This window comes from Pseudophryne corroboree, chromosome 7 (assembly GCF_028390025.1).
Source record: "Pseudophryne corroboree isolate aPseCor3 chromosome 7, aPseCor3.hap2, whole genome shotgun sequence".
In the NCBI taxonomy this organism is placed as follows: Eukaryota; Metazoa; Chordata; class Amphibia; order Anura; family Myobatrachidae; genus Pseudophryne; species Pseudophryne corroboree.
Genome location: NC_086450.1, coordinates 377,140,093 through 377,157,833, shown reverse-complemented (window position 1 = coordinate 377,157,833; position 17,741 = coordinate 377,140,093). Strand labels below are relative to the sequence as shown.

The following is a 17,741-nucleotide window of genomic DNA, read 5'->3' as shown; positions in this document are numbered from 1 at the left end:
CACAGCGAGCCCACAAGGGGCTAATTTGCGCTCGCCACACTGTCGGTATGCCGGCGGTCGGGCTCCCGGTGCCGGTATGCTGGTCGCCGGGAGCCCGACCGCCGGCATACCATAGTACACCCCTTGTCATGTTCACTTATGAGATGTCACCTTACATGCACCTTCATCACACATCACTGTTAATTGCACATCACCTATCAACAATAAGGGGCAGACGTACTATGCTCTCGAGAGTGATAAAGCAGAGAGAGATAAACTACCAACCAACGAGCTTCTGTCATTGTTCAAACACAGCCTGTAACATGGCAGTTAGTAGCTGATTGGATAGTACTTTATCGCTCTCCACTCTACCTCTCTCTGAGGCTTAGAACATTTTCCCATAAATGTGGTCTGATCCTGATGTTTGACTCTGACGTGCAGCTTTCTCTATTATTTTTGCGAGGTGTCACTAGTGTTTGTCTTTGCCGAGATCACATCACTAATCCAATAGGTGTATGGGTTGTTTAATGCAACCTGTGGATCTCTAGCTGTTATGACGCTACAGGAGTAGCGTCATAGGAGGTTGAGAGTAGAGGATGGGTTGTGTGAATTTGGCATAGCCAAACCCAAATGATTGTTGTAAGCTTGGTAAGTGGTAGGGTTTGGTTGGATGAAAGCAAGCCAGGCTAGCGGAAACCAACAGAATTGAATTATAACCTTCTCTGTGCATAATAACTTAACTTACTATTGTGAGATTTGATGGTTTCTATGAGAGGGATTAATTCTTCTTGAATTTTCTCTTGAACTGTTTTTTTTCCCATTCCAAAGTCTCGTAGTGTTGACAGTGTAAACCTCCTCAAAGATTTCCATAATTCGCCATTAGTAAATACTAATCCTAAAATACAGTTAAAGGTTAGTGAGGTTGCCATAGTTACATTAAACAAAAAAATCCTAGGAAAAAGTCAGGTATTAATTTCAAACAAAGTACCAATGGGGAAGGAGTTATTCTTGAGTGTGTATCATTTATACTTTGTCTGACTGTTGTATTGCTCCAAATTTATGCTCTAGTAGAAGACGTCCTGGGAGAAAAATATTCTATTCTGCTAACAGAATGAGTCAATTTTACCTTTGATAATGCACTTTGACATAAACTTCAGTTATATGATAAAAAAAATGTGATAGCAACTTTCATTATCTTTGGGAGATATTATCCCATTTATTTTATAGATAATAAAAACCTCACTGATAGCAGCGTTTTTAGAAATATGCAGAAAAACTCAAAGGGGTAAATTTACTAATACCCCTTTTCCACCTGAGTACCGGGTCCGATGTGGGATGTTTTACCTGGGTACAACCCATGTCGGCCCCGCCGTTTCCACTGCACTTCGACACAGGTTATTGTCACTCGTTACTCGGTTCTGAAACACGGGTAATGACCGTTTCCACTGCACAATTACCCAGGTCATTACCGTGTTAACTTACCGTGTTCAACCCAGCTAGCTACCCGGGTAGTATTCCAGGGTCACTCAACCGCGTTGAGCCATTTCCAAAACCCGTGTTGATGCGCGCCCCCATGCAAAAACACGGGTAAATTTAGCTAGTGGAAAAGGGTTATAAGTGTCGGATTTGTTACCTAATTGAAACCGACATACATTGACATCGGACTGCAGTCTTAAAAAAAAGGTATCTACTATGCATCTGTTTTGACTGTTATTTGCCATCGATATCCATCAACTTTCAATCCCACATTTCGTAGCAAATCCAACAGCAATCAGCTGTCAATCTGCGGTGGATTTAATGTACTGCACAGACTCTCACAGCTTCTCTATCTACAGCAGGCATGTCCAAACTGCGGCCCTCCAGCTGTTGTGAAACTACATATCCCAGCATGCTCTGACACAGTTTTGCTGTCAGAGAATGTTAAAGCTGTGTCAGGGCATGCTGGGATGTGTAGTTTTTCAACAGCTGGAGGGCCGCAGTTTGGACATGCCTGATCTACAGGGACCCCCATCGTCTCTCATTCCTTGGAATTCATTTAGCTTTCGCCCCCTTTGACAAAAAACTATGCTGTGTTTAGAAACGCGGCAGATACTGGACACTGGGCATCTAAAATGGTTATATCCAAGGGCGTAGCTACCATAGGTGCAGGGAGTTCAGCTGCTATGGGGCCCAGAGTTGAGAGGGGGCCACCTTCCCTGTCAAAGTTACATGTGTTGTATACATTTTCAACCATTGGGTGTTACACAGGGGCCCTTACAAACTTTTGCCTTTCATCCTACAATATATCTAATTATACTCCTGGACCTGCTCATTCTACTGTGGTATAAAATGAACTGGAGGGCATTATAATGTTATATGTAGTAATATGTACTGGGGCACAATATGAAGTGGAGGCACCATAGTGTGGCATAATATGAACTGGGGGCCCTTTAATGTGGCATAATATGGATTGTGGAAACTGTTTATAGTAATGTGAATGAGACGTACTGTATTGCATAATGTGTGCTGGCAGCCCTGCAATGTGACATACTATGGTCTATAAAATAAACAAGGGAAGTTCTATGGGGGATAATATTAACTAAGGCACTACTATAGTTCAGTAATTAAACTAGGGCACTATTTTGGGGCATACAATGAACAACTGCTGCAGAGAAGCATCGGGTCAGGGGCCCCTTCAAAATGTTACTATGGGGCCCACAAATTTCTTGCTACGCCCCTGGTTATCTCATTGCTACTAGTGCCGTGTGAGTGTACACACATCGGTCGATGGTTTCTTACTGCGAATGCGTATTTGCCACAGTGCACTTGCACAGCAATTGATTTGTTATAGCGGTTGCAAAGAGGAATTACTCGCAGAGTGAGTGATAGGAAGACAGCATTTGGGGGTGGTAACCGGGAGTGGTCGTCCGAACGTGGTTGTATCATGGCTGTTCAGACAGCGTTTTGTGGGCTTGTATAAATTAGCGTTGCGATATTACTTGCTACTGGAGCAGGGGCACCAGAATGTTTTGTGGTTGGGGAGGCATAGTAAAGAATACATTTTGGCACTCCCCCTCGGTTCACACATCCCCCCCCCCCCCCCCCCCCACACACACACACACCCAATTCGCACCCCCTGTGCCGGTAATGTTTATCTCTGCATCCCTGCAGACACTCCTACTTCAAAAAAGCTGCCGCCGGCGCCGCAGCCTGCTACCCCATGACCTGCCCTAGCTGGCTCTACACTCTTCAGGGATGCATTACTGGGAGGAGGCGTGGCCATGTGAGCCTGCTGGGACATCCCACCGCCTCCTCCTAGTATTGCATCAGTGAAGAACTGGCTAGGACAGGACAGGGGGCAGCACGGTGCGGCGCCGGCAGACTTTATAAAGTAACAGTCTCAGCGGGGATCCGGAGGTATGTGCTCCCCCTCGCCAGCACCTGCCCCTCTGACATGTTTGGGTGGGGCATGCTGCCCCCTTGCCCCCCCCCCCCCCCTTCATTCCGCTGCCACTATACTGGAGAGACTTCTGCATCATTGGAGAGCTGCTTAGCCTGCGCACCCTCAGAGGCACACGAGACTCAGCGATATGACCTGATTTGCGACGATGGTACCGATGTAACTGCAATTATATGCCATCGGGCGGAAATGATGCGATAGCAATTGGCATTCTTATGCTCAAGTTAGCTTCTGCATATATTAGTATATATAGTCGGAATTGCGTACGGCACAAGATAGCAACGGCAGCAGCAAGAGCCACGCCTGAATATGATTTTTTGTAGCTGCACAGTTGCTTCTTTATAAAGACTGCTGCTTGGTTCATTAATCTGTGTCTTTAATTATCTAAGATTTCTCACTACACACTCTAGAGCCATTGATTCCTATTTAGTATTAATAGAAAGATGGCGCCCTTTACATCGCAGTGTACCCTCACATCAGAATTGTTGCTATACTAGAACTAGACATAAACATATTGTACAACTGTAAGTTGCTATTAATATTTCAGCCATATTAATTAGTTATATTGGACCGTAGAAGAAAGGACGTTACTTCATTAAGCTAAGAAAAGTAGACAGCAAGGAATTTAACATCGATGATTATCTCAGTCAATGTTGGGTTGCAGAGGCTGAAACACACATTTGCCAACAGCTGATTTTTATATTTTAAATATTAATACATGTGTGTTTAAGCCTTGGACATCAATTTTCAGCAATTTTCAATCGATCAAACTCGACCTTTAGTAAATATGCTCCCAATTGTTAATAAAATATCTAAGAGACAGAATTACACTAAAATATTCTACAAAAAGTTCTCAGGCATTACACAGCCATCTCCATAGATGAATTGTAACATGGGCAGAATACACCTTATTAATTGTGTTCTAATTACCCTTTTCTTCTCCGAATAGCTTGTACATGGGCATTTCCGCCCTATGTCCGAAATCATCAGCTTGGGCGATGAGAGCGTCCTTCACAGCTTTGTACCCAGCAATTACCACCACCTTCTTGGGTCCAAACTGTACAGTAAAGACCTCTCCATATTTCTCAGAAAGCTGCAACACATTACCATTTTCCATTATATCAAATTACGTTTGACAAACACATTCTTCCACATACAGTACAGTGCTGAATATGGTAGTTTACTTTAAACCCCTATTTCATCCTTAGAGATCACATTAGCTTCAAAAGCCCTCTACACACTGGGCGATGTAATCGACCAACGATATATCGCCCAACGATACTATTGATGGACGATTTTGCCTACACACTGGACAATATCGATGGTCGATTTAGATGATATGAGAGTACATTACATCTATATCGTCCAAATTGACTTGCATGTTTAAACAACGATAGATCAAAGATGAACATTCGCGGGGCCGCGCATCGTTCATCATTGATGCATACACACTGGGGGTCATTCCGAGTTGTTCGCTCGTTATTTTTTTCTCGCAACGGAGCGATTAGTCGCTAATGCGCAAGCGCAATGTCCGCAGTGCGACTGCGCCAAGTAAATTTGCTATGCAGTTAGGTATTTTACTCACGGCATTACAAGGTTTTTTCTTCGTTCTGGTGATCGGAGTGTGATTGACAGGAAGTGGGTGTTTCTGGGCGGAAACTGGCCGTTTTATGGGTGTGTGCGAAAAAACGCTACCGTTTCTGAGAAAAACGCGGGAGTGGCTGGAGAAACGGAGGAGTGTCTGGGCGAACGCTGGGTGTGTTTGTGACGTCAAACCAGGAACGAAACTGACTGAACTGATCGCAGATGCCGAGTAAGTGTCGAGCTACTCAGAAACTGCTAAGAAGTGTCTATTCGCAATTCTGCTAATCTTTCGTTCACAATTTTGATAAGCTAAGATTCACTCCCAGTAGGCGGCGGCTTAGCGTGTGCAAAGCTGCTAAAAGCAGCTAGCGAGCGAACAACTCGGAATGACCCCCACTGAGCGATATGAAGGATTTATCATTCATTACTGAACGAGACCGTTCATATCGGCCATACACATCGCCCAGTGTGTAGGGCCCTTAAGTCTGTTTTAACTTGTTGTAGTCGGTCTGTCTGTCTGTGCTTATGTATTCCATAAATAGTGCATACCTGCAGCATGTTACAGCCAAATAATATTGCCTGCCAGAATATCCGTGATTTAACAAATTTGTCTGAACGACAGGTTTTGTAAATTTTCCAGCGTTTTTTGAGTAAATGGTCGAGTGTCATTTGCTTATATCCATTACCACATTTTCATTCCAACCAACCAGATCTGGCAGATGATCTGCCAGATAACTGTATAGTGTATGCCCAGCTTTACAAATAAGAACGTTTGTTTGTTTGTTTGTTTGTTTGTTTGATTGTTTGATTGATTGCGATAAACTCCAAAATAATTGAACCGATTGTGATGCGGTTTTCACTATTGTGTTTGTGTAGCAGAGCCATAAGTAGACTTTTTGGTGCCTGAAAGAGAATTGGCGCGCCCTACCCTGCAGCGTTATGTGTGGTGGCACACTCCGCACATACCTAGTTATGGTCCTGTTGTGTAGGTAATTTTACCAGGCAGGTTTTAACCACTTGCCTGTCATGGTCGCATCAGATGCGACCACACCAGCAAATGTCTTATCTGACCTGGTCGCACAGGATGCGACCAGTCAGATAGAGTGTTTGCAGCAGCAGGGAAGAGAAACTTCTCTCTGTTGCTGCTGTCTGCCTTCATACACCGTCCCCCAGTGTTTGCCGTGCTGCCGATCACTGCTGATCGGTCAGCACGTCAGGACCCCTCACCCAGCGGCTCCAGACAATAGCAGACACTTGGGAAGTGTAAATGAACCCCCCCAGGCTCCCGCTGTGTACCTAGTGGCTATCCCGACTTTCAAAATGAAAGCCGTGATGGTCGCAATGTTACCGATTGTCACGATGGGGGTAATTCCAAGTTGATCGCAGCAGGAATTTTTTTAGCAGTTGGGCAAAACCATGTGCACTGCAGGGGGGGGGGGGGGGCAGATATAACATGTGCAGAGAGAGTTAGATTTGTGTGGGTAATTTTGTTTCTGTGCAGGGTAAATAGTGGCTGCTTTATTTTTACACTGCAATTTAGATTGCAGATTGAACTCACCACACCCAAATCTAACTCTCTCTGCACATGTTATATCTGCCTCCCCTACAGTGCACATGGTTTTGCCCAACTGCTAAAAACTTTCCTGCTGCGATCAACTTGGAATTACCCCCGATGTTCCTATGTTGGTGATCGATGTTCCGATGTTGGGGGGGATTTTTAAAATATCAAAAAAATAAGATTTTACTCACCGGTAAATCTATTTCTCGTAGTCCGTAGTGGATGCTGGGGACTCCGTAAGGACCATGGGGAATAGACGGGCTCCGCAGGAGACTGGGCACTCCAAAGAAAGATTTAGTACTACCTGGTGTGCACTGGCTCCTCCCTCTATGCCCCTCCTCCAGACCTCAGTTAAGAAAACTGTGCCGGAAGAGCTGACATTACAAGGAAAGGATTTTGGAATCCAGGGTAAGACTCATACCAGCCACACCAATCACACCGTATAACTCGTGATAAACTTACCCAGTTAACAGTATGAACAACAAACAAGCATCACTCAACTGATGCCACATAACATAACCCTTTAGTAAGCAATAACTATATACACGTATTGCAGAAAGTCCGCACTTGGGACGGGCGCCCAGCATCCACTACGGACGAGAAATAGATTTACCGGTGAGTAAAATCTTATTTTCTCTAACGTCCTAGTGGATGCTGGGGACTCCGTAAGGACCATGGGGATTATACCATAGCTCCCAAACGGGCGGGAGAGTGCGGATGACTCTGCAGCACCGAATGGGCAAACTCAAGGTCCTCCTCAGCCAGGGTATCAAACTTGTAGAACTTTGCAAATGTGTTTGAACCTGACCAAGTAGCAGCTCGGCAAAGCTGTAATGCCGAGACCCCTCGGGCAGCCGCCCAAGAAGAGCCCACCTTTCTCGTGGAATGGGCTTTCACTGATTTTGGATGCGGCAACCCAGCCGCAGAATGAGCCTGCTGAATCGTGCCACAGATCCAGCGAGCAATAGTTTGCTTTGAAGCAGGAGCACCCAGCTTGTTGGATGCATACAGGACAAACAGCGAGTCAGTCTTCCTGACTCCAGCCGTTCTGGTCACATAAATCTTCAAAGCCCGGACTACGTCAAGCAACTTGGAATCCTCCAAGTCACCAGTAGCCGCAGGCACCACAATAGGTTGGTTCAAATGAAAGGATGACACCACCTTTGGCAGAAATTGCGGACGAGTCCGCAATTCTGCCCTATCCATATGGAAAACCAGATAGGGGCTTTTACATGACAAAGCCGCCAATTCTGACACACGCCTAGCCGAAGCTAAGGCCAACAGCATGACCACTTTCCACGTGAGATACTTTAGCTCCACGGTCTTAAGTGGCTCACACCAGTGGGATTTCAGGAAACTCAACACCACGTTAAGATCCCAAGGTGCCACAGGTGGCACAAAAGGGGGCTAAATATGCAGCACTCCCTTAACAAACGTCTGAACCTCAGGCAGTGAAGCCAGTTCTTTTTGGAAGAAAATGGAAAGGGCCGAAATCTGGACCTTTATGGACCCTAATTTCAGGCCCATAGTCACTCCTGACTGTAGGAAGTGCAGGAATCGACCCAGCTGGAATTCCTCTGTAGGGGCCTTCCTGGCCTCACACCAAGCAACATATTTTCGCCATATACGGTGATAATGCTTTGCTGTCACATCCTTCCTAGCCTTTATCAGCGTAGGAATAACTTCATCCGGAATGCCTTTTTCCGCTAGGATCCGGCGTTCAACCGCCATGCCGTCAAACGCAGCCGCGGTAAGTCTTGGAACAGACAGGGCCCTTGTTGTAACAGGTCCTGTCTGAGAGGCAGAGGCCACGGGTCCTCTGTGAGCATTTCTTGCAATTCCGGGTACTAAGTCCTTCTTGGCCAATCCGGAACAATGAGTATTGTTCTCACTCCTCTTTTTCTTACAATTCTCAGCACCTTTGGTATGAGAGGAAGAGGAGGAAACACATAGACCGACTGGAACACACACGGTGTTACTAGTGCGTCCACAGCTATCGCCTGAGGGTCCCTTGACCTGGCGCAATATCTTTTTAGCTTTTTGTTGAGACGGGACGCCATCATGTCCACCTGTGGCAGTTCCCATCGATTTGCAATCTGCATGAAGACTTCTTGATGAAGTCCCCACTCTCCCGGGTGGAGGTCGTGCCTGCTGAGGAAGTCTGCTTCCCAGTTGTTCACTCCCGGAATGAACACTGCTGACAGTGCTAGTACGTGATTCTCCGCCCAACGAAGAATCCTGGTGGCTTCTGCCATTGCCACCCTGCTTCTTGTGCCGCCCTGGCGGTTTACATGGGCCACTGCCGTGATGTGTCTGACTGAATCAGCACTGGTTGGTTTTGAAGCAGAGGCTCCGCTTGACTCAGGGCGTTGTATACGGCCCTTAGTTCCAGGATATTGATGTGCAGACAAGTCTCCTGACTTGACCACAGCCCCTGGAAGTTTCTGCCTTGAGTGACTGCCCCCCATCCTCGGAGGCTTGCATCCGTGGTCACCAGGACCCAGTCCTGTATGCCGAACCTGCGGCCGTCGAGGAGGTGAGCACTTTGCAGCCACCACAGAAGAGACACCCTGGCCCTGGGGGACAGGGTGATCAGCCGATGCATCTGAAGATCCGGACCACTTGTCCAACAGATCCCACTGAAAGATCCTCGCATGGAACCTGCCGAAGGGAATGGCTTCGTATGACGCCACCATCTTTCCCAGGACACGCGTGCAGTAATGCACCGATGCCTGTTTTGGATTTAGGAGGCCTCTGACCAGAGTCACGAGCTCCTGAGCCTTCTCCTCCGGGAGAAACACCCTTTTCTGGTTTGTGTCCAGAATCATGCCCAGGAAGGGCAGACGCGACGTAGGAATCAGCTGCGACTTTGGAATATTCAGAATCCAGCCGTGCTGTTGCAACACTTCCTGAGAGAGTGCTACGCTGATCAGCAACCGCTCCCTGGACCTCGCCTTTATGAGGAGATCGTCCAAGTATGGGATAATTGTAACCCCTTGCTTCCGAAGGAGCACCATCATTTCCGCCATCACCTTGGTAAATATTCTCGGTGCCGTGGACAGGCCAAACGGCAACGTCTGGAATTGGTAATGACAGTCCTGTACCACAAACCTGAGGTACTCCTGATGAGGTGGATAAATGGGGACATGCAAGTACGCATCCTTGATGTCCAGAGACACCATAAAATCCCCCTCTTCCAGGCTTGCAATGACCGCTCTGAGCGATTCCATTTTGAACTTGAATCTTTTCAGATAAATGTTCAGGGATTTTAAATTCAATATGGGTCTGACCGAACCGTCCGGTTTCGGTACCACAAACATTGTGGAATAGTATCCTCTTCCTTGTTGAAGGAGGGGAACCTTTACCACCACCTGCTGGAGATATAACTTGTGAATTGCCGCTAACACTACTTCCCTTTCTATGGGGGAAACTGGCAGGGCCGATTTGAGGTAACGGTGAGGGGGCATCACTTCGAATTCCAGCTTGTATCCCTGAGACACAATCTGTATAGCCCAGGGATCCACCTGTGAGCGAACCCACTGGTGGCTGAAATTTCGGAGACGCGCCCCCACCGCTCCTGGCTCCTGTGGAGCCCCAGCGTCATGCGGTGGATTTAGTGGAAGCCGGGAAGGACTTCTGTTCCTGGGAACTAGCTGTGTTGTGCAGCTTCTTTCCTCTACCCCTGCCTCTGGCCAGAAAGGACGCACCTCTGACCTTCTTGCTTCTCTGTGATCGAAAGGACTGCATTTGGTAATACGGTGCTTTCTTAGGCTGTGAGGGAATATATGGCAAAAAGTTTGACTTCCCAGCCGTAGCTGTGGAAACTAGGTCCGAGAGACCGTCCCCAAACAATTCCTCACCCTTGTAAGGTAACACCTCCATGTGCCTTTTGGAGTCGGCATCACCTGTCCATTGCCGAGTCCACAGGACCCTTCTGGCAGAAATTGACATTGCATTTATTCTAGAGCCCAGTAGGCAAATGTCCCTCTGGGCATTCCTCATATATAGGACAGCGTCTTTAATATGCCCCAGGGTCAGTAAAATGGTATCCTTGTCTAAGGTATCCATTTCCTCAGACAGATTATCTGTCCACGCTGCTACAGCACTACACATCCAGGCTGACGCAATAGCCGGCCTCAGTATAGTACCTGAGTGTGCATAAACAGACTTCAGGATACTTTCCTGCTTCCTATCTGCAGGATCCTTTAGGGCGGCCATATCCTGTGACGGCAGGGCCACCTTTTTAGATAAGGGTGTCAGAGCTTTATCTACCCTAGGGGAGGATTCCCAGAGCATCCTGTCCGTTGGCGGGAAAGGGTACGCCATAAGCAACCTTTTGGAAATCAGCACTTTCTTATCGGGGGAATCCCACGCTTTTTCACATAATTCATTTAACTCATGTGAAGGGGGAAAAGTCACCTCTTGCTTTTTCTCCCCATACATATATACCCTTTTGTCAGGGACAGGGTTTACCTCTGATATGTGCAATACATCCTTCATTGCTATAATCATGTAGCGGATGGCTTTAGCCATTTTAGGCTGCAACTTTGCCTCATCGTCATCGACACTGGAGTCAGAATCCGTGTCGACATCTGTGTCAACCAACAGGGATAGGGGACGCTTTTGAGACCATGACGGCCTCTGAGCTGCAGAATCAGACACGGGTTGAGACCCTGACTGATTATCCAACCTTTTATGCAAGGAGCTTACATTATCATTTAACACCTTCCACATATCCATCCAATCAGGTGTCGGCGCCGTCGGCGCACTTGTTCTGCCTCCACGTAACCGTCCTCGTCAAACATGTCGACACAAACGTACCGACACACCGCACACACACAGGGAATGCTCTAATTGAGGACAGGACCCCACAAGGCCTTTTGGGGAGACAGAGAGAGAGTATGCCAGCACACACCCCAGCGCTATATAACCCAGGGATTACACAGTAACTTAGTGTTTACCCAGTACTGTAGCTGCTGTTTATGATAATTTTGCGCCTAAATTTATGTGCTCCCTCTCTCTTTTTAACCTTTTTCTACGTTGATACTGCAGGGGAGAGTCTGGGGAGCTTCCTCTCAGCGGAGCTGTGAAGAGAAAATGGCGCTGGTTAGTGCTGAGGAAGAAGGCCCTGCCCCCTCAGTGGCGGGCTTCAGTCCCGGGTCTGTGTAATAAAATGGCGGGGGCTCGTACATATATACAGTGCCCAGCTGTATATATGTGTCTTTTTGCCAAGAAGTATCCTAATTGCTGCCCAGGGCGCCCCCCCCTGCGCCCTGCACCCTACAGTGACCGGAGTGTGTGGGTAGTGTGGGCGCAATGGCGCACAGCTGCAGTGCTGTGCGCTACCTCATGTGAAGACAGGAGTCTTCTGCCGCCGATTTTGATGTCTTCTTGCTTCTGCCGGCTTCTGACTTCTGGCTCTGCGAGGGGGACGGCGGCGCGGCTCCGGGAACGGACGACAAGGTCAGGTCCTGTGTTCGATCCCTTTGGAGCTAATGGTGTCCAGTAGCCTAAGAAGCGCAACCTAGCCGCAGTTAGTAGGTTTGCTTCTCTCCCCTCAGTCCCACGTAGCAGAGAGTCTGTTGCCAGCAGAAGCTCTCTGAAAATAAAAAAACCTAACTAAAATACTTTCTTATTAGCAAGCTCAGGAGAGCTCACTTCAAGCACCCAGCTCTGGCCGGGCACAGATTCTAACTGAGGTCTGGAGGAGGGGCATAGAGGGAGGAGCCAGTGCACACCAGGTAGTACTAAATCTTTCTTTGGAGTGCCCAGTCTCCTGCGGAGCCCGTCTATTCCCCATGGTCCTTACGGAGTCCCCAGCATCCACTAGGACGTTAGAGAAATTATATATATTTTATTATATATTTTAACTAATATGATTATGAATAAGGTTAAATACACATTCTAGAACTAATTCACTCGTAAAAAAAAACAAACATTTTCTGAGCGGTTTTTTGGAAAATAATTTGTCGGTTAAGTGGTTGAGGCTAGGTATCATAAAAAATGGGAATTAGGGGGCTGTGGGCGGGGCTCGGCTGGGAGGGGTCTCCTGCACTAACCAGTTAGTTATTGTTGGGATTTCACAATGTCTAGGAGAAAATATTCACCTATTCGTGACAGTGCTGTGAGTAACAGGTCATGCATTGTAAGAAGAAATAAGGATTGCTCAGAGAGTGCATCGCCTCTTAGAAGACCAACTCGCAATCAATACCTTTTCACCCCTACCAAAATCCGAAAACCCTAGGTAACCAACTTCCATTAACTATGACTTCAACCCGAGTGGAGCCGGATACTGCAGCTAATTCTTATTATGTGGAAAATCTCCAGTCGTCTCATTCTTACAAAGGTCTTCTTATCATTTTATTGTAATTGTTAGTCATTGGTAGCAGGATATTCAGCAACGTTTAAAACCTTTTTCTGTGGAATCTTTGCAGTTGTAGCAGATTCCATCAGTGGTTAAAGTGGTCCGGAACGGGGCGGAACTGCGTTCCGTCACCTCTAATTGCAGGCGGAAGCAGTTCCGCCTGCGCCCACCCACAGCATCAGGTCCCTGCTGCATTGTAAAGGTGGCAGCGGCCGCCAGTCAATCCTGGCTGGCGGACCGGCTGCAGCACCAATTAAAAGAAGGGGCGGCTTTTTTAAAATCTGGCGTGAGCCAATAACGGCTCGCAGACCGCCAGCCAATGAGAAGCTGGCAGTCCGGGAGCCGTGAATGGTGCACAATCGGTGCCAGATTGTCACTGGAGAGCAATGAAGGGGGCACCTTCTTCGTTGCCTCCGACACTGTGGCTGTCCGGCTGCAGCTCTCATCTCCCGCATGACACCCCGGCTCCCATCCCCTGAGAAGTGACATCAGAGCTGGCCGGCTTCCGCCCCACAGTACAGCTGCCCGGCTCCCGCACCACAGCACAGCTGCCCGGCTTCGGCTCCTGCCCCACAGCGCCGCTGTCCAGCTCCTGCATGCAGACACCAAGGCTCCTGCATGCTGACACCGAGCCAGGTGAGAAGAGGTAACTGATGGAGGAAAGTGTCAGGGTAGGGACAGTGTGTGTGTCAATGTGGCTGTGTGTTCGTGTGTGTACGTATGTGTGTATTTGTATAGATGTGTATGTGGCTATGTGTGTGTATATATGTGGCTATGTGTGTATAAGTGGTATAATGTGTGTGTGTATATGCTGTGTGTATATCTGGTTGGGTGTATATTTGTATATATGTGAGTGTGTATGTATATGTGGCTGTGAGTGTATACCTTGACTGGGCCGAGGGGGGGGGGCAATATAAACTTTTTCGCCTCCGGGCATCTGGTAATAACTTACGCCCCTTGCTGGAGACCAACACGTTACACAGTTATAAAATTTTGTGTGGCCATGCCCCTTCCTTGTGATGCCACACCCCTCTCTGTGGCACGCGCGCCGCTAACCAGTAGCAGTCGTGGGGGAGGTGAGTTCCCCCACTTCTCCAGGATCACTTTAAGCCCTGGATTTGCGCATATATTAATTACCAGCTGCAGCTGCAAAGTACAACATTTATGAACGCATGGAGCATTCAGCTTTATCTTAGGGAAAGGGCCCATCACTAAGGGGTGTATTCAATTCATGTCGGATCCTTTCCAACGGAAAGGATCTGACATGTGAGTATTCAATGCCTGGCCAAACCCAACAGGTTTGTCCCGTTCCCGACATCAAACACCTGTGATACCTATCTCTAACCATAGACACCCGTCAACCCTGGGGTGTTACACATGCTCATGCTTAACTGTTGAACAACATCTTTGCAGCTTCATAAATGACTTACAGTATTATACTTATGCACATGAGCAATTCATTCTGTCTGACAAATTGTGGCGTTAGGGTCTCTTATCACTGTATTAAGCTACAATAAAGAATTGTCACGTACATATCACCAGAAAGGAGCTTTTCATGGTAAATAGGTCCTTATATCTTTTAACTGGATTACTTGCATTTAACATTTAGGGTCTATTGGGGTCATTCTGACCTTATCGCTTGCTGCAGTTTATCGCAGCACAGCGATCAGGTCAGTACTGCGCATGCGCCGGCACTGCAGTGCGCCGGCGCATAGCTGACAGCCGACGGCTGTCGTTGCCTAGCGATCGCTTCTGCCTCATTGACAGGCAGAGGGGGTCGCTTGGCGGGAGGGGGCGGCACGGCGGCGTTTTGTGGCCGTGGTCCGCCCAATGCAGGCGTGGCCGTACCGTGCGGGGGGCGGGCTGCAGCGGTTGCGTGACATCACACTCAGCTGCTGAAAGCCGGGCAGCAACGAGTAACTCCTGGCCAGCGCTCAAAAGCTGCGCTGGCCAGAAGCTACTCTTGAAGTACAAAAGCATCACCGCTGTGCGATGCTTTTGTACTTCAGCGACGGGGCAGGGACTGACATGCGGGGCGGGCTAGTCCTGTGCTGGGCGTCCCCCCACAAGTCAGTGTGGATGATCGTAGCTGTACTAAATTTAGCACAGCTACGATCAACTCGGAATGACCCCCTATGTTTATTAGTGTACTACATTCAGTACACCTTGGGGTATATTTACAAAGATTCGTGTTTTGGCCGTTTTGAAGGGTGTTTGAACTCGAATGGTATCGGGTGCATTTTACTGCAACTTTTTGAATCCTGATACGATCATTCACTAAGCTGCCGAGTTTTGCACAAACTTTTTTTCCGATGTCGATGTGATTCGTAATATCAGGCAGTGTTTTACGGGAGTGATGAGTAAAACACTGCCTGACAAAACACAAGGAATCCCGGCCGGATCCATGAGATCCGTGCAGGGCTTCATTGTGTACCTTAAAAAGTTGATTAAAGTCTTAAATAATCTGAAAAAAATTGCGTGGGTTCCCCCCTCCTAAGCACAACCAGCTTCAGGCTCTTTGAGCCGGTCCTGGTTGAAAAAATATGGTGAAAAAATGACAGGGGTTCCCCCATATTTAATCAACCAGCACCGGGCTCTGCGCCTGGTCCTGGTTCCAAAAATACGGCGGACAAAAAGCGTAGGGGTCGCCCGTATTTTTGAAACCAGCACCGGGCTCCACTAGCCAGGTACATAATGCCACAGCCGGGGGACACTTTTATACTGGTCCCTGCGGCCCTGGCATTACATACCCAACTAGTCACCCCTGGCCGGGGTACCCTGGAGGATTGGGAACCCCTTAAATCAAGGGGTCCCCCCCCTCCAGCCACCCAAGGGCCAGGGGTGAAGCCCGAGGCTGTCCCCCCCATCCAAGGGCGGCGGATGGGGGGCTGATAGCCTTTTTAAAAAATGTGAATATTGTTTTTAGTACCAGTACTACAAGTCCCAGCAAGCCTCCCCCGCAAGCTGGTACTTGGAGAACCACAAGAAAACCGGGCCCGCTGGTACCTGTAGTACTACTACTAAAAAAATACCCCAAAAAAAACAGGACACACACACCGTGAAAGTATAATTTTATTACATACATGCACACCTCCATACATACATACTTACCTATGTTCCCACGAGGCTCGGTCCTCTTCTCCATGTAGAATCCTTGGGGTACCTGTGAAAAAAATTATACTCACATAATCCAGTGTATAATCAGTGCGTGGTCGGGTTTCGTTTTATTATTTTGCCAAGTACGTGGATTATACAAAGGTCTGATTCTACACTGGATTATGTGAGTATAATTTTTTCACAGGTACCCGAAGGATTCTACATGGAGAAGAGGACCGAGCCTCGTGGGAACATAGGTAAGTATGTATGTATGGAGGTGTGCATGTATGTAATAAAATTATACTTTCAGGGTGTGTGTGTCCTGTTTTTTGGGGGGTATTTTTTTAGTAGTAGTACTACAGGTACCAGCGGGCCCGGTTTTCCACCGCATGCTGGTACTTGTGGTTCTCCAAGTACCAGCTTGCGGGGGAGGCTTGCTGGGACTTGTAGTACTGCTACTAAAAACAATATTCACATTTTTTTTAAAGGCTATCAGCCCCCCATCCGCCGCCCTTGGATGGGGGGACAGCCTCGGGCTTCACCCCTGGCCCTTGGGTGGCTGGAGGTGGGGACCCCTTGATTTAAGGGGTTCCCACTCCTCCAGGGTACCGTGCCAGGGGTGACTAGTTGGGTATGTAATGCCAGGGCCGCAGGGACCAGTATAAAAGTGTCCCCCGGCTGTGGCACTATGTACCTGGCTAGTGGAGCCCGGTGCTGGTTTCAAAAATACGGGGGACCCCTACGCTTTTTGTCCCCCGTATTTTTGGAACCAGGACCAGGCGCAGAGCCCGGTGCTGGTTGATTAAATATGGGGGAACCCCTGTCATTTTTCCCCCCATATTTTTTCAACCAGGACCGGCTCAAAGAGCCCGAGGCTGGTTATGCTTAGGAGGGGGGACCCCACGCAATTTTTTTTACAGTTTTTACACTAAACAGACCCTTTCCCATAGATAACCATGCACAGATCTCACTGATCCGTGCATGGTTATCCAAACTCGACTGGAAAAAGCAGGTCTTTTTTTTTGCTGCTTTTTTTAATGAATCGAAAAAAAACAGACCCGCACTTGAGCACTCAAAAACTAACACCCAAATACGAATGAATAGTGAATGCCCGTATTGTATGAAATAACAGCCGTGTTTGACCGATGGTCTAAACAGTGGCTGATGATATATGAATAGGCGCGCTACACCCCACACAAACAGCACAAAAAGCCTCTTAGAAGTAACACCTAACTTCAAGCAAATATGGAAAAAACAATGTAGAGACTTCAATAGGCGTTATGTGAGGTTACATATACACAAAAGAAAGTCAGTCAATTCCACCAAAGTGGATGTAATCTTCCCTCAGATGTCTCTTTGGGTGATACAGACAGTCCCCAAGGTTCTTGATTCCTTTACTCCTTCTAGATAGACTCCCTTTGGCAGTTATTCGGAATATACCCAAAAAGGAAAAAAAAACAATAATAGTGTAATCCTGTAGGGTTTAGTGATATGGGGATGGTTTAAAGTTGCACTTACATTTCAGAAAATGAGTGAAGGCATATATCTCACTCAATAGTGAGTAGTTTCCAAGATAAGGATAATTTCTTTCCTTCTTCTGAAGATAGATCTCTATTGGACAATCCTCCAAAGCAGTACCACCAAATGAAAAAAAACATATAATGGTGCAAATAACGTCTTTTTTTAAAAACAATGATATCTTTAATAAATAACACTCACAT

General features: G+C 47.5%; 1 protein-coding gene across 1 annotated transcript in view; it reads right to left on the bottom strand.

The window, feature by feature from the left end:
• The window catches only part of LOC134945332 (cytochrome P450 2K1-like), a 182,350-nt gene that overhangs the window by 118,046 nt on the left and 46,563 nt on the right, over positions 1-17,741 (bottom strand). The window contains exons 2-3 of the mRNA XM_063934536.1: positions 4,349-4,511; positions 725-874 (exon numbers count right to left, since the gene is read on the bottom strand). Coding sequence (XP_063790606.1) covers positions 725-874; positions 4,349-4,511 — 313 coding nt within the window. The remainder of the gene's footprint in view (positions 1-724; positions 875-4,348; positions 4,512-17,741) is intronic.